The sequence below is a fragment of the Callionymus lyra genome, chromosome 10, assembly GCF_982586985.1.
Source record: "Callionymus lyra chromosome 10, fCalLyr1.hap1.1, whole genome shotgun sequence".
Taxonomy (NCBI): domain Eukaryota; kingdom Metazoa; phylum Chordata; class Actinopteri; order Syngnathiformes; family Callionymidae; genus Callionymus; species Callionymus lyra.
In genome coordinates this window covers 4,697,617-4,724,632 of record NC_141827.1, presented here as the reverse complement: position 1 = coordinate 4,724,632, position 27,016 = coordinate 4,697,617, and the positions used below count along the sequence as shown (strand labels likewise).

Here is a 27,016-nt window from a genome sequence, read left to right as displayed (position 1 = left end):
GATTACCAGCTCTGTGCGTCACGGCAACAAACCTGTGATGTTTAACGTGTCTTGTCTTCACTGACGCAGTTATGCGCTGGTGCTCGGTAGCAAAGTGTTGGTGCTGCCCGGATGTAAAGTCATCTGTGTGAGCAGCTACATGCAGCCCAGATGCTGCCCAGAACACTGGGGAACCTTATGTCTGGGTGAGAACTGCACACAAACACACCCGCATCTCCTCGGCTGATCGATAGTCAGCGGTATTGATTGATTGAAATACCTTTATTCTTCCCACATTAGGGAAATGTTAGTAGTTTTAACGTACTCAACTAGGACATACACTAAACATACTAGAACATGGACAAACTATTTTAAAACGCATCCAGAACTGTTCTAAACTAAAGCTAGACCGTTCTTAAACACATCTAAACATGTCATAATCTTTACTGAAATATTTAAAACTCTCATGTAAATAATTTCTTAAGCTTTTGTAGAACATTTCTTAAAACTCTCTCAAATTTCTAGAACATGAAAAATGTTTTACACTAATCCTAACATAATTTTTTGTTCTTTCAGCAGAGCATGTATATATATGGGGATATTTATTTCATGTAGAACATCATCATCCACATATTAAACTCTTCTAGAAAACATCTAGAACTCTTCTTAAACATATATTAAACTCTTCTAGAACACATCTAGAACTCTTCTTAAACATATATTAAACTCTTCTAGAACACATCTAGAACTCTTCTTAAACATATATGAAACTCTTCTAGAACACATCTAGAACTCTTCTTAAACATATATTAAACTCTTCTAGAACACATCTAGAACTCTTCTTAAACATATATGAAACTCTTCTAGAACACATCTAGAACTCTTCTTAAACATATATTAAACTCTTCTAGAACACATCTAGAACTCTTCTTAAACATATATTAAACTCTTCTAGAACACATCTAGAACTCTTCTTAAACATATATTAAACTTTTCTAGAACACATCTAGAACTCTTCTTAAACATATATGAAACTCTTCTAGAACACATCTAGAACTCTTCTTAAACATATATTAAACTTTTCTAGAACACATCTAGAACTCTTCTTAAACATATATTAAACTTTTCTAGAACACATCTAGAACTCTTCTAAACATATATTAAACTTTTCTAGAACACATCTAGAACTCTTCTAAATATATATGAAACTCTTCTAGAACACATCTAGAACTCTTCTTAAACATATATTAAACTCTTCTAGAACACATCTAAAACTCTTCTAAACATATATTAAACTTTTCTAGAACACATCTAGAACTCTTCTAAACATATATTAAACTTTTCTAGAACACATCTAGAACTCTTCTAAATATATATGAAACTCTTCTAGAACACATCTAGAACTCTTCTAAATATATGAAACTCTTCTAGAACACATCTAGAACTCTTCTAAATATATGAAACTCTTCTAGAACACATCTAGAACTCTTCTATACATATATTAAACTCTTCTAGAACACATCTAGAACTCTTCTATACATATATTAAACTCTTCTAGAACACATCTAGAACTCTTCTAAATATATGAAACTCTTCTAGAACACATCTAGAACTCTTCTAAATATATGAAACTCTTCTAGAACACATCTAGAACTCTTCTAAACATATATTAAACTCTTCTAGAACACATCTAGAACTCTTCTATACATATATTAAACTCTTCTAGAACACATCTAGAACTCTTCTAAATATATGAAACTCTTCTAGAACACATCTAGAACTCTTCTAAATATATGAAACTCTTCTAGAACACATCTAGAACTCTTCTATACATATATTAAACTCTTCTAGAACACATCTAGAACTCTTCTATACATATATTAAACTCTTCTAGAACACACCTAGAACTCTTCTATACATATATTAAACTCTTCTAGAACACATCTAGAACTCTTCTAAATATATGAAACTCTTCTAGAACACATCTAGAACTCTTCTAAATATATGAAACGCTTCTAGAACACATCTAGAACTCTTCTAAACATATATTAAACTCTTCTAGAACACATCTAGAACTCTTCTATACATATATTAAACTCTTCTAGAACACATCTAGAACTCTTCTAAATATATGAAACTCTTCTAGAACACATCTAGAACTCTTCTAAATATATGAAACTCTTCTAGAACACATCTAGAACTCTTCTATACATATATTAAACTCTTCTAGAACACATCTAGAACTCTTCTATACATATATTAAACTCTTCTAGAACACATCTAGAACTCTTCTATACATATATTAAACTCTTCTAGAACACACCTAGAACTCTTCTATACATATATTAAACTCTTCTAGAACACATCTAGAACTCTTCTAAATATATGAAACTCTTCTAGAACACATCTAGAACTCTTTTTAAACATATATTAAACTTTTCTAGAACACATGTAGAACTCTTCTTAAACATATATTAAACTTTTCTAGAACACATATAGAACTCTTCTTAAACATATATTAAACTCTTCTAGAACACATCTAGAACTCTTCTATACATATATTAAACTCTTCTAGAACACATCTAGAACTCTTCTATACATATATTAAACTCTTCTAGAACACATCTAGAACTCTTCTATACATATATTAAACTCTTCTAGAACACATCTAGAACTCTTCTATACATATATTAAACTCTTCTAGAACACATCTAGAACTCTTCTATACATATATTAAACTCTTCTAGAACACATCTAGAACTCTTCTAAATATATATGAAACTCTTCTAGAACACATCTAGAACTCTTCTATACATATATTAAACTCTTCTAGAACACATATAGAACTCTTCTATACATATATTAAACTCTTCTAGAACACATCTAGAACTCTTCTATACATATATTAAACTCTTCTAGAACACATCTAGAACTCTTCTAAATATATATGAAACTCTTCTAGAACACATCTAGAACTCTTCTAAATATATGAAACTCTTCTAGAACACATATAGAACTCTTCTAAATATATATGATACTCTTCTAGAACACATCTAGAACTCTTCTAAATATATGAAACTCTTCTAGAACACATATAGAACCCTTCTTAAACATATATTAAACTTTTCTAGAACACATCTAGAACTCTTCTTAAACATATATTAAACTTTTCTAGAACACATCTAGAACTCTTCTTAAACATATATTAAACTCTTCCAGAACACATCTAGAACTCTTCTAAACATATATTAAACTCTTCTAGAACACATCTAGAACTCTTCTATACATATATTAAACTCTTCTAGAACACATCTAGAACTCTTCTAAATATATGAAACTCTTCTAGAACACATCTAGAACTCTTCTAAATATATGAAACTCTTCTAGAACACATCTAGAACTCTTCTATACATATATTAAACTCTTCTAGAACACATCTAGAACTCTTCTATACATATATTAAACTCTTCTAGAACACATCTAGAACTCTTCTATACATATATTAAACTCTTCTAGAACACACCTAGAACTCTTCTATACATATATTAAACTCTTCTAGAACACATCTAGAACTCTTCTAAATATATGAAACTCTTCTAGAACACATCTAGAACTCTTTTTAAACATATATTAAACTTTTCTAGAACACATGTAGAACTCTTCTTAAACATATATTAAACTTTTCTAGAACACATATAGAACTCTTCTTAAACATATATTAAACTCTTCTAGAACACATCTAGAACTCTTCTATACATATATTAAACTCTTCTAGAACACATCTAGAACTCTTCTATACATATATTAAACTCTTCTAGAACACATCTAGAACTCTTCTATACATATATTAAACTCTTCTAGAACACATCTAGAACTCTTCTATACATATATTAAACTCTTCTAGAACACATCTAGAACTCTTCTATACATATATTAAACTCTTCTAGAACACATCTAGAACTCTTCTAAATATATATGAAACTCTTCTAGAACACATCTAGAACTCTTCTATACATATATTAAACTCTTCTAGAACACATATAGAACTCTTCTATACATATATTAAACTCTTCTAGAACACATCTAGAACTCTTCTATACATATATTAAACTCTTCTAGAACACATCTAGAACTCTTCTAAATATATATGAAACTCTTCTAGAACACATCTAGAACTCTTCTAAATATATGAAACTCTTCTAGAACACATATAGAACTCTTCTAAATATATATGATACTCTTCTAGAACACATCTAGAACTCTTCTAAATATATGAAACTCTTCTAGAACACATATAGAACCCTTCTTAAACATATATTAAACTTTTCTAGAACACATCTAGAACTCTTCTTAAACATATATTAAACTTTTCTAGAACACATCTAGAACTCTTCTTAAACATATATTAAACTCTTCCAGAACACATCTAGAACTCTTCTTAAACATATATGAAACTCTTCTAGAACACATCTAGAACTCTTCTAGAACACATCTAGAACTCTTCTATACATATATTAAACTTTTCTAGAAAACATGCGAACACATGTAAACAATTCTAGAACACGTCTCAACTTTTCTAGAATTGATCTAAAACTCTTATCTAGAATATTTTTTAAAACTCTTCCAGTATATTTCTGAAACTTCCACGAGAACACATCTAAAACTTCTAGATTGTGAAAATGTTTGTACTTCCAGCAGTACATGCATATATCAAATATGTACCCATAAACTATTCTAGAACCCAAGTAAACACTTCTAAAACCTTTGTTAAATTTATAAAAACATAGTAATAAGTTTCAAAGAATACATCTAGAACTATTCTAAAATATGTCTAAACTCTTCCAGAACTTATCAAAAATTCTTATCCTGAACATTTCTAAAACTGTAAGAATATGTAAAAATTACCACCAATACCACCAAAAACGTATAAAAAGTGATATTGTAATAAAAAGTAAAACAAAAATAATTAAGTAAATCTAATAAATAAATATTGATAAATTAAAAATTATACATAACTTGAAACATATCAACAACAATAAACATTTAAACCATAACTACTAGTACTTGATGTTTTTTTAAATACACACTTCAGAAGTACATAAAGGGAAGAAAATAACTCATTTAAAACAATGTATTTCTTTTATTGTTGGACACTTCGTGGATGATTTTAAGATTCGAGTCCTTGTCGTCGTAGTAACACCGACATCCTTGTAGTGTGTGTTTTGTTGTGTACTTGTGTTGCGTGACAGACAGAGAACTGAAAGTGAAGTTTCCGGAACCCGCCGGTCTGTGCAGAGGTTCTGTTGTAACTGCCACAACTGGAACTCAGGAGTTTTACTCACAAGTTTAACAGAAGAACTTTAACAGTTGGTTTCTTTTGAAAGAATGTCCCAAGTGGTCCGGGAAGACCTGCAACCGTCATGGGACGTGTATGGAGGGCGACACGGGTGACGGCAGCTGCGTGTGCAACGTCAGTACAAACATGGATCCACGTGTTGGTTTGTGTTGAACATACTTGTTCGTCCTCAGGAAGGCTTCGCTGGATTAACCTGCCAAGAGTGTAAAGACCCGAAGGCGTACGGAGAGAAATGTGACAAGAGTAAGACTCGGGTGAACTTTGTGAGTCTGTGCTCGCGAACATGAACTTCTGGTGTGTTTCAGTGTGCGACTGTGTGCACGGAGTGTGTAACAAGGGTCCTGATGGAGACGGACAGTGCTTGTGTCAGCCGCCCTACTCTGGGAAACGCTGTGACACAGGTGAGACCTGAGGATCACAACACAACATGCTACACACAATACACATCTTAAACACTACAGTCCTAAATAATCACATGACACACATATATGCTCACATTACACTCATAAATGATCACATGACACTCACAGATGTTCACATGACACACATATCTGATCACATGACAAACATTAATGATCACATGACACACATAAATGATCGCATGACACACATAATTGATCATATGACACTCATTAATGATCACATGACACTCATAAATGATCACATGACACACATTAATGATCACATGACACACATTAATGATCACATGACACACATTAATGATCACATGACACTCATTACATGATCACATGACACTCATAAATGATCACATGACACATATACATGATCACATGACACACATTAATGATCACATGACACTCATTACATGATCACATGACACTCATAAATGATCACATGACACACATTAATGATCACATGACACACATTAATGATCACATGACACTCATTACATGATCACATGACACTCATAAATGATCACATGACACATATAAATGATCACATGACACACATAAATGATCACATGACACACATAAACGATCATATGACACTCATAGATAATCACATGACACACGTATATGATCACATGACACACATAAATGATCAGATGATACTCATACATTATCACATGATACTCATAAATTATCACATGACACTCAGAAATGATCACATGACACTCAGAAATGATCACATGACACATATAGTATCACATGACACTTATAAATGATCACATGACACACATACATGATAACCTGACACTCATAAATGTTAAAATGAGGCTCATACCTGAATACGCAACACAAACAAATGTTCACGACAACCATAAACGATCACATTACACACATGAATGATCACATGACACACATTAATGATCACATGACACACATAAACGATCACATGACACTCATAAATGATCACATGACACATATAAATGATCACATGACACACATTAATGATCACATGACACTCATTACATGATCACATGACACTCATAAATGATCACATGACACATATAAATGATCACATGACACTAAGAAATGATCACATGACACATATATTATCACATGACACTTATAAATGATCACATAACACACATATATGATAACCTGACACTCATAAATGTTCAAATGAGGCTCATACCTGAATATGCAACACAAACAAATGTTCACAACAACCATAAACGATCACATGACACACATGAATGATCACATGACACATATAATGTGCACATTATACATAAAAGGCACCAATAACTAAATGGTGTTGGAATTTTTTAAATACACAAAACTGAAAACTGAAAAATGCAAAGTCTGTGTATTTTATACTAAATACTTTATTGTCCCTTCAACATGCTTGCCTGGACCTAAAAGGTTCCTGCGTCATGTTTTGACCGATCATGACAGATTAAGAAAAAAATGACGCAGAAGCTAAAAGAGCTTAAAGGAGAAAACCTTTGGATTCAACTTTTAAAAAAACTGTAACTTGTTTAGTGTTTGATCTACAGAACTCTGTTAGATTTATCAACTGAACATGGTTTTACTTCACATGAGTATTATTTGATCTTTACATGGTTGACTTTAGTTAAGAAACAAACGGATGAACATCAGTGTGAATATCTGCTCAGAGACGCCCAGTTGCAGGAGCTGCAGCTCGTACTCGTACTGCAAAGGTGAAGGAAGTTCTGCCGTGTGCGAGTGTTTGCCAGGATACCGGAGGACGCCGCAGAATAAATGTGCAAGTATGACTCTGTGAAGAAAACCTTGTGTCGGAGCATTTCATGATTTCACAGCCGTCAAGGTCTCCATGCCATTTTCAAGCCATGAAAAGACGAAACAGTTGTTCCCGCCTCAGGTTTCTGCTCCGGCAACGACTGCCACGTCAACGCTCAGTGTTCGGCCGCCGGCTCCAAACTCACCTGCACCTGTAAACCCGAGTACGACGGAGACGGAAAAGTCTGCGTCCCCAAAAACCCTTGTTCCGTCAACCGAGGCGGGTGTTCAGCGTCCAGGGTCTGCGTCTTCACAGGACCCAACAAGGTGTTTGTCACACAGACTGTGAAAGTATATCATCAGAATATTAAATGAATCTTTGAACATTTTCTTATTGAAAGGTTTTATTCTAAGCATTGATTTTATTTTCAAATAATTTGTATATTGAAAGGTTAAATTAGTTTTTATTAAATCATTAAAATCAATCGTTTCTATCTTAGAAGGTTTTTTTCTTTTTCCGAAATCATTAAATCAAACATTTGTATATTGTTTATTAAATAATCAAATTCCAAAATGTAATTGTAAGGATTTAATTAGTTTTCATTGAATAATTGAGTTATTTATTATTTGTATATATTTTATTATTATATTTCATAAATTGAAATGGTATTATTGTTTTAATAAATAGTAATAATAATTAAATTCAATCATTTCTTTATTAAATCTAAATCTATTTATATTTTTTATAAATCAAGAACGTTTTAGTATTTATAATATAAGCAAAATTATTTATTTTAAATTTAAAAGGCTACATATGAAAAACTATTTATATTATATTTATTTATGGAAAACTTGATGTTTGAATTTTTGGTCAAAAAACAACAAATCAACCTTTCAATATATAAATAATTTGATTAAACTATTTAAAAAAACATGTATTGCCTAAAAAAAACAGGATTTCATCAAGAAAAATTCAAAGTTGTAACATTTGAAGTGAAATGATCTGGTTCAATATTGTGAAAACCCTGATCACCTCCTTCTGTCTGCGTCTCAGTCCAGCTGCGAGTGTCTGGTCGGGACGTCTCCCATCGACGGAGACTCAATGATGGGATGTCTGCCCGTCAACGCCTGCTCGCCGGACACATGTCACTCCACTGCTGCTTGTGAGACGGGCGTCGACGGACAAGCCAGGTCTGGATCCAGTCTTAAGTCCACACTACTGATCACCACAACGTATAGATTCAAATCCTGGTCCCGGGTCACCCAGAGACCCTTGCTGTGTCTCAAATCACACACTAGCGTACTCAAAGTTAGTATTTCTATTGCGTTAGTGTGTCTCAATTCTTAGTACGCCAATTAAGTGCGCCATGCACACTAAATTGTCACTAAAAACGCAGACAAAACTGATCATGGTTCGATGGACACTAACCACCCTAAACGGCTCCATCTTAGTGACGTGTTAAACGGAAGTTACGTTATATATAAATGCATATATATTCATATACTTACAGGTGTATTTTCAGCAGCAGTAGAAGGATGACACGTCTTCGCTGCTGATACCAGCTTAAATATATTGCGAATATTTCGATTCTCATATTTTTTATTTATTTCTTTTTCCAAACTTGCAAAACGTGCTGCCAGCAGGTGGCGACGATAGCGTTCAAACAGCTGGTTGCAAACATCGTTAAATAGTAGTAGAAGAAGAAGCTGTCGCGTCATTTCCTGTAAGTGTGTAGCAGCAGAGTTTGATTTGAGACATACTATCTGTGGAGAATTAGTTACTAGTTAGTACGTACACTGTCCTGATGATACTAACTTCTAGTATACTAAGAGAAGTATGTGATTTGAGACACATCACCTGTAGTTTCTTAGACCGAAAGTCTAGACCAGGGGCGACAAACTCAAGCACACAGGGGCCAAAAGATTTGAGCGTTCTTGGTTGTGTGTTGAAGACATTTTCTATTCACCAAACTATCTTTGACAGGAAGTATCGAATTCTCCTTGAATTTCTTTCATCAGTTTAACTGTTGTCTGTAAGTCTGTTTAATTAGATTAGATTGTTCCTTATCTTGTCTTAAACACCGACATCATCATAGGTCAGATACAAAACCTTATGTTTACACTTCCTATTCACCCAAAGTTAAGCCACGCCCACTTTAGGCTGTCACAAGGTGATCCATGAAGTGGTCGTAATGTTACGGCTGATCTGGCCGTCGACGGTTGTCGTGTCAACGGTTGTCGTGTCGACGCTCCGGGTTCATCGGCTCTTCCGCCCTCAGGTGTGTATGTAAAGTGTCTCAGATTGGCGACGGCCATCGTTGCTACGGCAACCTGATGGAGCGAGTGATGGAGCTGGACCGCAGTGGAAGCCACAGAGAGGCGCTGACCGGCGCCGTCGCCCTGTTCGGTGAGAAGATGAGTTTTTTGACTTGAATGTCAACAACTTTTTTTTACATCAGTTTAACACAAACTGAGACACAAAAACACACACATGGCAGATGCATTTTTTTAACATCAACTTTCTATTCTTGCACACAGCACTAAATACACCTAAATATCCAATTTTTTGACAAAAATGTATTGATTTTATTTATTGATTGAACAAAATCATGTTTTATTTGTATCATAAATTCATTACATTTTTTATATACAATTAACATGCAAATACTGACAGTGTTTGCTCTTATTTGTGTTGCAATTAAACTTCCGACCACTAGATGGCAGCAGTCATTACATCCTCCAAAGCTAAACCTATCGAGATCCCTGCGATGACTGAGGATGAGAGGATACAGTGACTCCAGCAGCTTTTAAAGCTGATGTTTGGACATATTTTGGTTCCAAAACAAATGAAAGCAGTTACGACTTTGTCAAGAGTCATGTGGTCTGTAAATACTACAACACCAGAGTCAAGTACTGGACAATACTACACATTTATACTTGTTACTACACTATCACAACACCAGAGTCAAGTACTTGACAATACTATACATATATACTTGTTACTACACTATCACAACACCAGAGTCAAGTACTGGACAATACTACACATATATACTTGTTACTACACTATCACAACACCAGAGTCAAGTACTGGACAATACTATACATATATACTTGTTACTACACTATCATAACACCAGAGTCAAGTTCTGGACAATACTACACATATATACTTGTTACTACACTATCACAACACCAGAGTCAAGTACTGGACAATACTACACATATATACTTGTTACTACACTATCACAACACCAGAGTCAAGTACTGGACAATACTACACATATATCCTTGTTACTACACTATCACAACACAAGAGTCAAGTACTGGACAATACTACACATATATACTTGTTACTACACTATCACAACACAAGAGTCAAGTACTGGACAATACTTCACATATATACTTGTTACTACACTATCACAACACAAGAGTCAAGTACTGGACAATACTACACATATATACTTGTTATTACACTATCACAACACAAGAGTCAAGTACTGGACAATACTTCACATATATACTTGTTACTACACTATCACAACACAAGAGTCAAGTACTGGACAATACTACACATATATACTTGTTACTACACTATCACAACACAAGAGTCAAGTACTGGACAATACTACACATGTATACTTGTTACTACTATCACAACACCAGAGTCAAGTACTTGACAATACTATACATATATACTTGTTACTACACTATCATAACACCAGAGTCAAGTTCTGGACAATACTACACATATATACTTGTTACTACACTATCACAACACCAGAGTCAAGTACTGGACAATACTACACATATATACTTGTTACTACACTATCACAACACCAGAGTCAAGTACTGGACAATACTACACATATATCCTTGTTACTACACTATCACAACACAAGAGTCAAGTACTGGACAATACTACACATATATACTTGTTACTACACTATCACAACACAAGAGTCAAGTACTGGACAATACTACACATATATACTTGTTACTACACTATCACAACACAAGAGTCAAGTACTGGACAATACTTCACATATATACTTGTTACTACACTATCACAACACAAGAGTCAAGTACTGGACAATACTACACATATATACTTGTTACTACACTATCACAACACAAGAGTCAAGTACTGGACAATACTACACATATATACTTGTTACTACACTATCACAACACCAGAGTCAAGTACTGGACAATACTACACATATATACTTGTTACTACACTATCACAACACCAGAGTCAAGTACTGGACAATACTACACATATATACTTGTTACTACACTATCACAACACAAGAGTCAACAAAGTTCCTTGTTTTCATTAAGGCTGTTGCCATCATGTGATTTATTTATGGTGAACTCCCATGATGCCTTTCAACACACTGCTGTATTCAGTGACAGCTGATTGGTCGATAGAATTCTGTATTTAAACTCTACGTCTATGTTGACAAACGTTACTAACGATTGTAAGTAAGTAAGTAAGTAAGTAATATTTATTTATATAGCGCTTTTCGAGACCAGGGTCACAAAGCGCTTTGGGCGGCAAAGCATAATGGGAGACGTCACCGTTACTGGGAAGTTTATTTCAAGGGATTACATTACCTCAATGTTTACTTTTTAAGTTTAAATGAATGTTGTTAAATAAATGTATATACTTAATAAACAAGAGACAAACTAAACTGTCACTGCTTTGATGATTTATAATGATCAGTTAGTTAGTGATGATGTTGTTGTTGTTTGTTTCAGAAAAGGGATGCTCTCTGATCCTGAGCCAAAGCGGACCCTTCACAGCCTTCATCCCACTGCTGAGATCTCCTCTGACCGTGAGTCTCAAGTCTCTCCTCAGGAACGTTGGTCTCAGATCAGCTCAGATCAGCTGGAGAGACAAGAGTTAGAAGCGACAGAGATGAAGAGGCTGAGGTTGACTCTGAGAAAGAGTCTCTAGAGAGGAAGATGAAGGTGGACTCGGGTGAAGGAGTCGACCAGGAACAATCGTAGACAGTTGCTTCTGTGCCGACACTAGTTCTCAGATCTTCACGTCTCTTCCAGAACATCAACGACGAGCTGGTCTGTAAGAACCACCTGATCCTGGGTCAGCACCTCTACCAGGAGCTGGAGGGGAAAGACTTGTTCACGTACAGTGGACTCAAGTGGAGGAACAAACCTAACAAGGTGCTTTCACTCGTTTATTTTTGATCAGAAGAAAATGAGGGTCAATCGGAAAGTGACATCGACTGTTAACATGAAAGGGAAGATGAAAATAGTCGTTTTTATATTTAATTATTCAAATGTTCTATTCTCCCTATTTTATTTTGTATATATTTATTTAGATCAGTACGGAAGTATATTGGTTCCATTAAAATATTGATTGGTTTAATCTAACATTTAAATTGTTGAAAACTTTATTTCTTATTTAAATGTTTTCAAGCATTTAATTATATGTATGTTTTTTTCATTTAATAATTGAATTTATTTAAAAGAAAATTATTGAATAATTGAATTTAATCATTTCTATATCAGGTGATTTTTGCTTTTGTTAAATAAGTTAATTAAATGATTTATTTATTGAAAAGTTGAATTTGTTTTAAGTTGTTTCAAAAAGGTAATTAAAAATATAAAATTAAAATATTTTCAACATAAATTAATTTGAGATTATATTTCCAATAGATTGAATACAAATGTTCTTAATTCAGTATTTTTAATTCATAGCCTTTTAAAAGTGTGGATTAAAGTTCAATCTTCCAGACTCATCCAATCGATCCCTGAGCCACTCGCTCTAACTTTCAACTTCACATGAAGCTGTAAAAATACCATTATTTGAAAATATCTTTTTTTTTACTGTTGCTTTGGAATCCATCACGATTGTTGACACATCAGAGCTTCTTAGTCGTCATGTGACCGTCTGTGGGTCACATGATCATCTGAAAGTTGGATCAAGCTCGGTGTTCTTCTGGTCTTGTCTGGCACAATTATACCAAAGTTGAAACCTTTGATTTTTGAATTTAAATGTTTTTTTTAAGCAGTGAATAGTTTCTTAAATAATTTAATTACATCATTAATATATTGAGAGGTTAGTTTATTAAATAATAAATTAAAGAGAAAATCTGAAAGCTTTTTTTTAAATTTTTTTTAAATTTCTAATTCAAATAATTTCAAAATAAATCAAATCTATTCAATAGTTTTCATTCTTAAGCCGTTTTTAATTCAATATAAAAATGTTGATATAAAATATAAATGTAAAAATGTTCTCAAACGGCACAGCAGGAGGTCCGAGATTTAAAAGTCCCGCTGGTCATAATGTAACGGCCGCCTGGTTCCACGACCATTGATCCCACATTTCTTCTCCCTGTGAGCAGAAGTTCATCTTGACGTCAGATCCTCGGCGCGTTTACACCATCGTCCAGCAGGACATTCCTGCTGCCAATGGCATCATCCACATCATCGACCTGCCAATCACGTTCACTCTTGCTGACCGGCCCACCAGAGATGAGCAGGTGAGATACACCTGAGTCACTCTCAGCACAATCTTGTATTTTTTATTCAGGGATTTTAGTTTAGGGACGTCAACGTTTACTTTTTTCTTCTCTTGTTGACCTGCAGTTCCTCTATATAACCACTGGAGGGTTCTGTCTCCATTCAAACACTCCTAATCCCATTACAGCAAAGCCCTTCCATTAGTTATCAGAAAAATATTTTTGGTTTAAATATGTACTAAATTAACAGATAAACCATGTTAATTAATTTAACGTATTTGTGGGATTAAGATCGATTTATGATTGTTAAGCCTTATGTATTATTATGAGGAGAAAGAACAATTTAACGTTATTATTTTATATCCGTGTCTACGTTGACACCCCTAATGTAAACATAATAAAAAAAAATCTTATACTAATGTGAGAAATAATAGGTTTGTTGTTTTTATTTGATATTAACACAATCTAGATTCTAAATGATAAAATACACAAAAGTATTGTGTTGGTACATTTTATTCATGTTTCTTCACTTCTCATCCCAGTGGAAAGAAATAAATTTGTATTATACGTTAAAGAATTGTATAGTTAAATGTAATGACAAATAATATCAACGTGTCTGCTTGAGACCTTGGATCCTGTGTAAGTCGTTTAAAGAAACAGGGTATTTGTAAAAGCCTTATCATGAAAGTGTTATAGGTTGATATGACAGGAAGGTTATTTTATTTAAACAAAATACATTTATTTTTAAAGTATTCAAGACAGAAATTGAAATAATTAAATTACTCAAAGACGTTGAAGCATAGAATAAACGACCAACGGCATAAATACTTTTTAAATATTATTTCTATAATAATACAGCGATATTCAATCTGTTTTTCCTCTTTCTTTGTGTAGTTTGCCGATAAAACGATCAAAGAGATCCTGGCGAAGGACGACAGGTTCAACCGCTTCCTGTCTCTGGCCGATGTAAGCGTTCGCTGGAGACAGATGGACTCACCGCGACACTCTGGTGTCCCACAGTGATGATGTCACACTTGTGTTCGCAGAACTGTGGCGCTCCGCTCCCCATCCGGGGTCCAGGACCTTTGACCTTGTTCGTTCCCACCAACGAGGCCGTGGACCGGGCCAGAGACGGGAGTATCCTCTACATGCTGAACCACGTGAGGACGATCCATGCGGTTTCACCAGATCTTTCCTCACAATCATGAACTTCCTGGTTTCTCAGGCTCAGTACAAACTCCAGGAGCTCCTGAGGAACCACATCTACTCGCACGCGTCCGTAAGTCCGACTCATCCTTCCATCCTGGTCAGATGTTTGACTGACGTGTCTCCAGCTCACCGTGGACGAGCTGGCGGCTCTTCCTCGCATCCAAACCATGGCCAATCAGATGTTGAGCATCACCGTGTCGGATAAAGTGAGTTTATTAAAACTTTATTTATCAAACGCCCGCTGACGAGACGACGCTCTCGTGGTTAAGGGTGAGATTCTTCTGGGAGACAAAGGCATCGGTCTGACCAGCACCAACATCATGGCATCCAACGGGGTGATCCACCTGATCGACGGCTTCCTGTACCCGCCGACCATCCTGCCCGTCCTGCCTCACCGCTGCGACGTCACCGAGAGCAAGATCACGGTGGTGAGCGGACGAGCTAACGAGCTAACAGAGGCTAACGGTCCAGGATGAGTTTGATTGACAGGTGTCTCCTGCAGGGTCCGTGCGTCCACTGCAGTTACCTGTACACCACCAACTGTCCGGACGGCAGCACTGAGATGGTAACTACGTCTTTACGATCACAGTTAAAATAGTAGCTAAGAGTCGGAGTTTTCTTCAGACAATGTTCAGTTTTACCTTAATTTTATCTTGTTTTTCACTGAGCAACTGAAACCTTCATCTACAATTCAGGCTCTCAGATTTCCGTACATTATCAATGGAAATTACATTTTATTCAAGTGTTGCAGTTGAATTTAAATCAGGAAAAAGCTCAAATAAAAGTGTCTTCAGATGTTTCTTGAAGGAGTCAGTAGATCATCAAACACAGATGTTTCTTGAAGGAGTCAGTAGATCATCAAACACAGATGTTTCTTGAAGGAGTCAGTAGATCATCAAACACAAATGTTTCTTGAAGGAGTCAGTAGATCATCAAACACACATGTTTCTTGAAGGAGTCAGTAGATCATCAAACACAGATGTTTCTTGAAGGAGTCAGTAGATCATCAAACACAGAGATGTTTCTTGAAGGAGTCAGTAGATCATCAAACAGACATGTTTCTTGAAGGAGTCAGTAGATCATCAAACACAGATGTTTCTTGAAGGAGTCAGTAGATCATCAAACACAGATGTTTCTTGAAGGAGTCAGTAGATCATCAAACACACATGTTTCTTGAAGGAGTCAGTAGATCATCAAACACAGATGTTTCTTGAAGGAGTCAGTAGATCATCAAACACAGATGTTTCTTGAAGGAGTCAGTAGATCATCAAACACACATGTTTCTTGAAGGAGTCAGTAGATCATCAAACACAGATGTTTCTTGAAGGAGTCAGTAGATCATCAAACACAGATGTTTCTTGAAGGAGTCAGTAGATCATCAAACACAGATGTTTCTTGAAGGAGTCAGTAGATCATCAAACACAGATGTTTCTTGAAGGAGTCAGTAGATCATCAAACACAGATGTTTCTTGAAGGAGTCAGTAGATCATCAAACACAGATGTTTCTTGAAGGAGTCAGTAGATCATCAAACACAGATGTTTCTTGAAGGAGTCAGTAGATCATCAAACACAAAAAATATATATATTATATTAAAAACTATATTTCACTCAACAGTATTTTAGTTGTTGTATCTCTTATTTGAATGTAATGTTTTCTTTTATGGTTTGCAACGCAGTATTTACCAAATCATGACAATTTCTTTAGCTTTGGGTGGAAGGAAATCGAAAAATAAAACTTACGTAGATTCATTATTTTCCACTACATTTCATAAAAAATTAGAGTATTAATAATATCACATTATTAGTTTTTTTTATTTATTATGTATTTATTATTCTTTGTTCTCTATTTTTCTTATTATTAATGTGTTGTCATTTTCGATGGTTTTAATCTGCTCTTTATTAAATGAATATTTTAATTTGATTGTAAAGTATCAAGTGTTGAGGGGCTTTAAAGTATTACCTCGTGGCTTCTTAACTTCTTAAGTTGTACTTAAACATTTTGACTGATTTTTGAGCGTCGCGAAACCTCATAAAAAACAAGTTCTAGGTCAATAAGTACAAGTCTTGTAAACACAACACAGGACTTGGTTATAAAATATATAAAATTAAATAATATGAATGAAATAAAAAGGGTATAAAAATAAAATAAATGATTACATTAAATAGATTCATGTTTTATGTTTGCTACATTTAGTAGATAACATCAAGAACTGTGTTGTAAATAAGTGTATATAAAGGATAGTTCATCTGTTCTCAGGACACTCAACTGAACAGCTGCGACTACGTCATCTCTCCCCTCCTGCCGACCCTCAACAAAGGCTGCGCTAAATACTGCAACGTCACCAAACAGGTAGATCACCTGACGCTTCCTCAGGTGTTTGAGCTTCGGATCTGCTTCACGTGACAACCTTCGAAGTTCATCGGTTTTATCCAACGTTAGCATCATCCGATGGTGACTCGGGTCAGTGTTTCTTTGGAGGTCATATAGAAATGATGCGATGACTTGATCCGATCAAAACTCTCTCATCACAGTCACACAAACAGGCCTTTCAAGGCGAACTCTCACACTTTCTCCTGCGAGTTCGCGCCGCTGAGCGACTCGTTGCTCATTTGTAGCGACAAGCGATTGGTCAAAGTTCTCAACATCCCATATCCTGCGTCTCCAGCCGAGGCGGTTTGACATGAAGAGTCGTGCGCAGATGTGAGGCGCAGCTCATTTCAAGAGAGTCATGAAAACATGTTTGTTTGTTTGTTTGTTTGTTTGTTTGTTTGCTCAAACTGTTGCTGAGTGTTTGTGATGATAAGAGCAACCCTCGGTCCTCAGGTGTGTTCACGTCCCATCAGTTCAATACTGTCACGATATCTGGCCTACGATAATAATAACATCACAATATCTGCAATATTCAATATATTCAACGATATAACGATATGTGTGAGTGACAAATAAAATACCCATCAAAAGGAAAATGTTCAAATGGATTAAAACTGTATTAATAACATTTACAACACATTTTTCACAGAATTTCTGATACTTAAAGGTCTTGTTTTCAAAAGCTTAGGTCTGTTGTAATTTAACTGTAGCTCAAGACGAGAATCACATGAACATGTAATGATGATATTGAGCAGGTTTGTGGATGTGATCAGTTACATTCAAGGGCGTCGGGTCGACCTCAACACGTGTCTCGCGTCCATAAAGGTCACTTCAGCTCCAGGTTCTCTCACGGGTCCTGCAAAGATCTTCTCAAAATAACCTCCATGAACTGATCCGTGTCTGTGGACTGAGATGATTTTTACTTTTTGGTTTCATTCAAAGGCCAAAAAGGCTCGTGTGCCAGTTTAACTTCTTCCTTATCATCAGTTACAAAAGCACAAATATGCTCATTTTCCGTCTTATGATTCCAAAGAAAGCTTTAATCTAAATTAAGGATCTTTAGCTGTAAATATAAATATATCTGAGTTTGAAGGGAGGATGTTATTGTATGTTAATCTTTGTATCCTGTTCTTTCCTTTGATCCATGTTCTTTATATTTGCACTTTGTCATCCCTTGCACTTTGTTCCTTTTTTTTGCACTTTGTCCTCGTTCTTGTTTTTATGAAACTATCGTCTGCTGTGAACTGGAACCTCATTTTAAATTAATAAACTCTATGTAATTAAGTTAGAACCTTATAAAAGTCACATTTGCAGCAGGTGTCGTCCGTAGGAACTACTTGGACCAAAATAGTTCTTACACTGAAATTCTTGATCTCCTCCTGCGATTCTTCTTATGAAGCCTCAGGACAGGAGAGAACCGGCGGTGAAAACGGGTCAAATCTGTAAAGTGTGTTGAAATACAATATGGATATTTGCCGCCGGTTTATCGATAATCTTTGACGAGGGAGCAAAACGATATATTGATGTCTTTTTTTTAACCTCCTACATATCGAAGCTCAATTAAAAGACACTCGACCCAGAAAGTCACTCGTAGTGTGTCGTGCCTCAGACTTCAAAAGCACAAAAATGTCACCGAAAATATCACTCGCCGAAGATGAACATCAGCCCGAGGGACCTCTTCCTCCTGCAATGCATGTTGGGATGTTTTTTTCATTTAAAAAAAAAAAAGGAAAGCAAATCAGTTCAAATTACGTTACGTTAATAAATGAGCTAGAAATGATTTTCATGTTGCTTTTTGTCAGGGGTGTCCAAACTTTTTATCTCGTTCAGAGGTTCATTATTAAGCACATCTTAAGTGCAACACAAAGTTAAGAACTTCTTCAAAGAAACTTCTTCAGAATTAGCGCCAATCCTTTGCAGCTTCTTTAACTGGGGTTTGTGATTTTTATCTTCTCTTTTTATTGTCATAAAAAGCTTGTGAAGCATTATTACTTTTGACAATTAAAAAAAATACCTTTTGAATGATACAGATAATAATAAAGGTTTAATTAAATCTACTAACAGGAACTAAAGGTATATTAAAAAAAAGTTTGCTGCACTACTTGATTCCTCACCGCCGGCTCTTCCACTCAGTGTTGAAGCGATGTGTGTGTGCAGAGAGCCGAGTGCTGCAGGGGCTTCTACGGCCCGGACTGCAAGCCGTGCATCGGGGGCTTCCAGCATCCTTGCTACGACAAAGGAACGGTGAGAGCAGAAGCCAAACGCGGCGCCGGTGGACGTCTCCGCCCGTCGACTGATGTGTATCTGCTTGTCACCCGCCTGTCAGTGCTTCGACGGTATCCTAGGAAACGGGTCGTGCGCTTGTCAGCCAGCCTTCCAGGGCCTGGCCTGCCACATCTGCTCCGACCCCACCAAGCACGGGGATCGATGCGACGAGGGTAACGTCACCACCTTATCTGATCGAAACCTTCCATGGGATCAGAGACCAACGATCAGTGTGATGTTCTCCCGCCAGAGTGCAGGTGTGTCCACGGCGTGTGCGACAACCGCCCGGGCACCGGCGGAGCGTGTCGCCGAGGCTCCTGTTTGGAGGGTTTCTCTGGAGACAGATGTGACAAGAGGGCCACGACCTGCAGCTCCGAGGGTCTCCTGGAGCACTGCCACATCCACGCCTACTGCACGCACACCGGGCTGCAGACACAGTGAGAGGCTCGTCACCGTGTGTCGTGACAATATGTGTTTCAAATTCTTCTAAATCAACTAAACTCCTATTTTCAATTCATAGAAATTAACTTAACCAGGCCTCCTGGATAACAAGGCACACTATTTTAATTGATCTAAAGCTTTTCACAACAAGTATATCTCCTCAACAAAATGATGGTTTGTAAATATATTAAGATTTTAACTAAAAGATGCATTATTTCTCTATTAGTCTAATCTTAGCACATTCTTTAGAATAAACCCTCAACTCTCCTCAAGCCCATGTTTTCATGTTTTAGTTGTTCCTCAAAATAACGCCTCGATCTCTGGATAATTCAAATAATACCAATGTAGCCTGAAGAAAAAGAAAAAAGGAGGTAAAGTATTGTTTGATGGTGTCATGCGGGGTCAGGACTGAGGTCCTGTAGGTCAAAGGTGAGACTCCACCGTTGGAACTATCCAGACTCGTGATAGTAGAAGAGAGTAAGAGATGCAACAGTTAATACTACGGTCTGTGGAGATAAAGTACACGCTACACAAACTCAAAACCACAGACGTTTGAAGGATTTTATAAATCTAAGAATCGTCCTAATAAACAACGACGTGTGTCTCGTCCACTTAATGTAAATAAGTCGAGTTTAAAGTTTCTTTTTAATGTTTGTAATCTGTTGAATATTCAGTGTATCTGTAACTCTAGTAACTGGTGTCCAGGTGTGTTTGCAGAGACGGATACACCGGCGACGGTCATTCCTGCGACGAGGTGAAGCCGTGTTTGTTAAACAACCGCGGAGGTTGTGACACCAATGTAAGAAGATTTATTCATTTTTTCTTGTCTTGTTCCTGTGATGGAAAGAAGAAACATCTGTTGTGTCTGCTTTGTTTGTCTTGAAAACTCAAGCACGTCAAAAAAAAACATCTTAAGACATTTTATTTGTATTCGTGCTTTTCCTTGATTCTCTGAGACTCGTGTGTTTGTCTTGAAGTTTTAATTATATATTTTATTGAATATTGTTTCAATTGTTTAAGCGCTTTGTGACCCTGGTCTGGAAAAGCGCTGTACAAATATAAATGACTTACTTAATTACCTTATTGTATTTTATCATACATTATGACACAATAGAACACACCAGGACAGCCTATGTTTTCTATAGATATTTTTACAATTTTGTGTCTATTTGTTTATCTTTATTTTATGTTCAGTCTTGATATACTGTGTATTTGTATGTCTTGACTTGTATGTGTGGGTTTGTGTTAGTTTGATGTGTCTTGTCCTGTTTATTTATTTATTTTTGCTGTTGTGTGTTTTGACTTGTTTTTTGTTTATTCTCATGTGTTTATTCTCATGTGTTTATTCTTGGTTTGTGTTTTACAGGTTATCCTGTTTATTTGTGTTCTTTTTGACTTGTATGTGTTGTCTTGGTATTTATTCTATTATTGTGTTTTTTTCTTGGTGTGTTTATTCTTGGTATGTCTTCCTAGTGTGTGTTTTGTGGTTTTGTCTTATCTTTTTATTCAGTCTTGTTTTATCTTAGTATGTTGGTATTGTTGTCTAGTTTAAGTGTGTTTTGTATTTGTACGTTTTGACTTTTTAGGCTTTATCTTGGTTTGTTTCTATTATCACGTCCGGGTTTGTGTTTGTTTGGTTCTGTTAATTTTTTGTCTTGTATGTTTTTGTCTTTAATGTTGTGTCTATTTTAATCTTGCTATTCATTGCACTGGTTTGTCTTTTCTTGGGGTGTTTTTGTGTTCTTTTCTTTATGTATGTTATATATATATATCTTCCCCTCCATCCTCCTCCAGGCTCAGTGTGTGCACGTGGGTCCAGGCAACGCTTCGTGTCAGTGCACGGAGGGCTGGACCGGTGACGGCAAAGTGTGCGTGGAAATCAACAACTGTCAGCTGGAGAGTCGAGGAGGCTGCAGCGTAAACGCCGACTGTAACCACGTGGGACCTGGACAGGTGAGCAACTCCTGCTTATGAAAGATGTTCATTTATTATATTAAAAATAATATATTTACCTGTTGTACGAACCAGTATGGATGGTATTGAAGGTATTTTCAGGGAAAAGTTACATTTTATTCAGTACTTTTTTTCTTAATTCTATAGTCTGTATTAAGATTTCATACATTTTAAAGCTTGAATATGAGAGTTGTTTCACTTTCTAGTTTTAGTGTTTGGTCGAGATGTTTAAACTCCTACGAGTAGCTGGACTGAGGATTTCTGACCTTCACACTGTTGTGTCTGCAGAGCGACTGTGTCTGTAAAAAAGGTTTCATGGGTGACGGACTGAAGTGTGACCCCGTCAACCCCTGTCAGAGCGGCAATGGAGGCTGTCATGATCTGGTGAATATAGTGTTTTTACAAGTGTTTCATGTGCGTTTCAAAATGTCCTCACGTCTTTTGTGTTAAAACATAAAAAATATTCAGTTTCCATATAGATATATTAATTATCATTAGATTTTACTTCAAGGACCTGCTTGAACATCATGTGGTTCCATCAGGATTCAAGAAGGTTTTGAAGTTTCGTTCACTTGTATGGCTCATCACTGCTGCTGCTCAGCAACAGAAACAACTGTAAATCTTTATTTTTATTAAAAACAGAATAGAATCAAATGACAGAGAGGTTTAGCCTTTATATTGATTTATTCATATTGAACATCATTTTGTCATTTTTATCGACTTGCAATGAGTCAACTGATGATGAACTTCATCTCTCATGTCATGTAGTAGATGTTCTTCAAGACGCAGTAACTTCTCATCATGACCATGTTTTACACTTAATTACTTTATAAAGTTGCTCTGAAATCTGGGCGAACGAGAGGTTACGAGAGTCCATTATGATGTAATAATGGCTTCACTTCTCCTCCAGCTTTAATCACGCCCTGCTTTGTGTATACAAAGAGTCCCTTGGAGGTGGAGACAAACCTCCATGTTTAACCAATCACAGCAGAGTGGGTGTGGTTATGGTCAACAAGATTTCATCTACAGAACAACGTTGTTTTTTCAGTGGGCGGAGCTTATGATCATTTTCTAATGTCAATATTTCAATGAAAAGAGATTTTTGTACAAACACACACTGATGATACAATAGAGTCAAACATCACAACAACACACACACACTGATGATACAATAGAGTCACACATCACAACAACACACACACACTGATGATACAATAGAGTCAAACATCACAACAACACACACACAGTGATGATACAATAGAGTCACACATCACAACAACAACACACACTGATGATACAATAGAGTCAAACATCACAACAACACACACACAGATGATACAATAGAGTCACACATCACAACAACACTAACACACTGATAATACAATAGAGTCAAACATCACAACAACACACACACACTGATGATACAATAGAGTCAAACATCACAACAACACACACACACTGATGATACAATAGAGTCACACATCACAACAACACACACACACTGATGATACAATAGAGTCACACATCACAACAACACACACACACTGATGATACAATAGAGTCACACATCACAACAACACAAACACACTGATGATACAATAGAGTCACACATCACAACAACATAAACACACTGATGATACAATAGAGTCACACATCACAACAACACACACACACTGATGATACAATAGAGTCAAACATCACAACAACACACACACACTGGTGATACAATAGAGTCACACATCACAACAACACACACACACTGATGATACACTAGAGTCACACATCACAACAACACACACACACTGATGATATAATAGAGTCACACATCACAACAACACACACACACACTGATGATATAATAGAGTCACACATCACAACAACACACACACACTGATGATATAATAGAGTCACACATCACAACAACACACACACACTGATGATACAATAGAGTCAAACATCACAACAACAACACACACACACTGATGGTACAATAGAGTCAAGCATCACAACAACACACACACACTGATGATACAGTAGAGTCAAACATCACAACAACACACACACACTGATGATACAATAGAGTCAAACATCACAACAACACACACACACTGATGATACATAGAGTCACACATCACAACAACACACACACACTGATGATACAATAGAGTCAGACATCACAACAACACACACACTGATGATACAATAGAGTCACACATCACAACAACACACACACACTGATGATACAATAGAGTCACACATCACAACAACACACACACTGATGATACAATAGAGTCACACATCACAACAACACACACACACTGATGATACAATAGAGTCACACATCACAACAACACACACACTGATGATACAATAGAGTCACACATCACAACAACACACACACACACTGATGATACAATAGAGTCAAACATCACAACAACACACACACACTGATGATACAATAGAGTCAAACATCACAACAACAACACACACACTGATGATACAATAGAGTCACACATCACAACAACACACACACACTGATGATACAATAGAGTCACACATCACAACAACACACACACTGATGATACAATAGAGTCACACATCACAACAACACACACACACACTGATGATACAATAGAGTCACACATCACAACAACACACACACACTGATGATACAATAGAGTCACACATCACAACAACACACACACACACTGATGATATAATAGAGTCACACATCACAACAACACACACACACACTGATGATATAATAGAGTCACACATCACAACAACACACACACACATTAGTAGAACTTTTCAGGAGTCACTAGTGCTGCTGGTCCACAGAGCCTCGAACCATAGATTATTGTGTAAAAGTGTGTTGCTGGTGTTTCAGGCCAAGTGTGAGCAGAAGGAAAGTGGAACTCACACCTGCACGTGTCCTGAAGGCTACACAGGGGATGGAACCATCTGTTATGCGACGGTCCTGGAGGTGAAACAAAAACATTCAGATGATCCGAGTTGAATTAGTGTGTATCAATCAATTTGTGTGTGTGTGTGTGTGTGTGTGTGTGTGTGCAGGAGCTGGAAATTAACTCAGCCTTGTTCAGTTTCTACTGGTTGATTCAGGTTTGTAAGCATCATCTTCGTAGATTTCATTGACGTGTGTTTGAACACAACACTTTAAAAACAACACAACAGTTGTAGCAGATGAATTTCAACTGTGTGAGCCAATGATTTGTCCGTCTGCTGGGTGTGAGTCTGCATGTTTGTGTGCGTTTGTTCCAGAAATACAAACGTCACGCTGAAGACCTGAGTGGAAACATCACACTGTTGGCTCCGTCCAGACAAGCCATGAGGAACATGAGTTCAGACGACACAAACTTCTGGAACACTAGACACCATCTGCCCCACTTCCTGCAGTCAGTGCCACGCATATGCATGCCTACGCACACACACACACACACACACGCACACGCACACGCACACCCAAACGTGCGTGCAACCACACATTCTAAACACATAAGTGCACACATACGAATAGAAAGACAAGGATGCCAGAATGTAATTGAAAACGCATAGAAAAGGGATGTTCACAACAATCACAGACACACAACTTCCTGCCACTAGATGGCAGCATTCATTCTGTCCTCTGCTGCCAAAGGAAGAATGAAATGTTGTGAGATCCCAGCGATGACTGAGGACGAGAGGATACAGTAACTCCAGTTGCTTTTAAAGCTGATGTTTGGACAAATTTTGTTTGAAAAACAAATGAAAGTAGTTACGACTTTGTCAAGAGTCATGTGGTCTGTAAATACTACAACACCAGAGTCAAGTACTGGACAATACTACACATATATACTTGTTACTACACTATCACAACACCAGAGTCAAGTACTGGACAATAATACACATATATACTTGTTACTACACTATCACGACACCAGAGTCAAGTACAGGACAATACTACACATATATACTTGTTACTACACTATCACAACACCAGAGTCAAGTACTGGACAATAATACACATATATACTTGTTACTACACTATCACAACACCAGAGTCAAGTACTGGACAATACTACACATATATACTTGTTACTACACTATCACAACACCAGAGTCAGGTACTGGACAATACTACACATATATACTTGTTACTACACTATCACAACACCAGAGTCAAGTACTGGACAATACTACACATATATACTAGTTACTACACTATCACAACACCAGAGTCAAGTACTGGACAATACTACACATATATACTTGTTACTACACTATCACAACACCAGAGTCAAGTACTGGACAATACTACACATATATACTTGTTACTACACTATCACAACACCAGAGTCAAGTACTGGACAATACTACACATATATACTAGTTACTACACTATCACAACACCAGAGTCAAGTACTGGACAATACTACACATATAAACTTGTTACTACACTATCACAACACCAGAGTCAGGTACTGGACAATACTACACATATATCCTTGTTACTACACTATCACAACACCAGAGTCAAGTACTCGACAATACTACACATATATACTTGTTACTACACTATCACAACACCAGAGTCAAGTACTGGACAATACTACAAACACGTAAATACTTGTTACTACAGTATCAAAGTATAGTATAGTATAATATATAGTATTGTTGTCTCTGTATTGTGATACTTGACACACACGCTCTAACACACATACAAAATACGCAAGAGTTACAAAAAACAAACAGGAAAGAATTGCGTCTCTTTCATTAGATC

The 27,016-nt window shown here is 36.3% G+C and overlaps 1 protein-coding gene across 1 annotated transcript in view; it reads left to right on the top strand.

Moving 5' to 3' along the window:
* stab1 (stabilin 1) overlaps positions 1-27,016 on the top strand; it is a 63,233-nt gene that overhangs the window by 1,990 nt on the left and 34,227 nt on the right. The window contains exons 3-29 of the mRNA XM_087799984.1: positions 70-185; positions 5,364-5,449; positions 5,509-5,578; positions 5,641-5,736; positions 7,419-7,532; positions 7,646-7,830; positions 8,558-8,694; positions 9,783-9,910; positions 12,271-12,347; positions 12,574-12,696; positions 13,881-14,018; positions 14,892-14,963; positions 15,044-15,157; positions 15,223-15,276; positions 15,332-15,412; positions 15,476-15,634; positions 15,709-15,771; positions 17,464-17,556; positions 19,735-19,821; positions 19,904-20,015; positions 20,093-20,279; positions 20,989-21,082; positions 22,078-22,236; positions 22,525-22,620; positions 25,127-25,222; positions 25,312-25,359; positions 25,519-25,652. Of these exons, the coding sequence (XP_087656110.1) occupies positions 70-185; positions 5,364-5,449; positions 5,509-5,578; positions 5,641-5,736; positions 7,419-7,532; positions 7,646-7,830; positions 8,558-8,694; positions 9,783-9,910; positions 12,271-12,347; positions 12,574-12,696; positions 13,881-14,018; positions 14,892-14,963; positions 15,044-15,157; positions 15,223-15,276; positions 15,332-15,412; positions 15,476-15,634; positions 15,709-15,771; positions 17,464-17,556; positions 19,735-19,821; positions 19,904-20,015; positions 20,093-20,279; positions 20,989-21,082; positions 22,078-22,236; positions 22,525-22,620; positions 25,127-25,222; positions 25,312-25,359; positions 25,519-25,652 (2,919 nt within the window). The remainder of the gene's footprint in view (positions 1-69; positions 186-5,363; positions 5,450-5,508; positions 5,579-5,640; positions 5,737-7,418; positions 7,533-7,645; positions 7,831-8,557; positions 8,695-9,782; positions 9,911-12,270; positions 12,348-12,573; positions 12,697-13,880; positions 14,019-14,891; positions 14,964-15,043; positions 15,158-15,222; positions 15,277-15,331; positions 15,413-15,475; positions 15,635-15,708; positions 15,772-17,463; positions 17,557-19,734; positions 19,822-19,903; positions 20,016-20,092; positions 20,280-20,988; positions 21,083-22,077; positions 22,237-22,524; positions 22,621-25,126; positions 25,223-25,311; positions 25,360-25,518; positions 25,653-27,016) is intronic.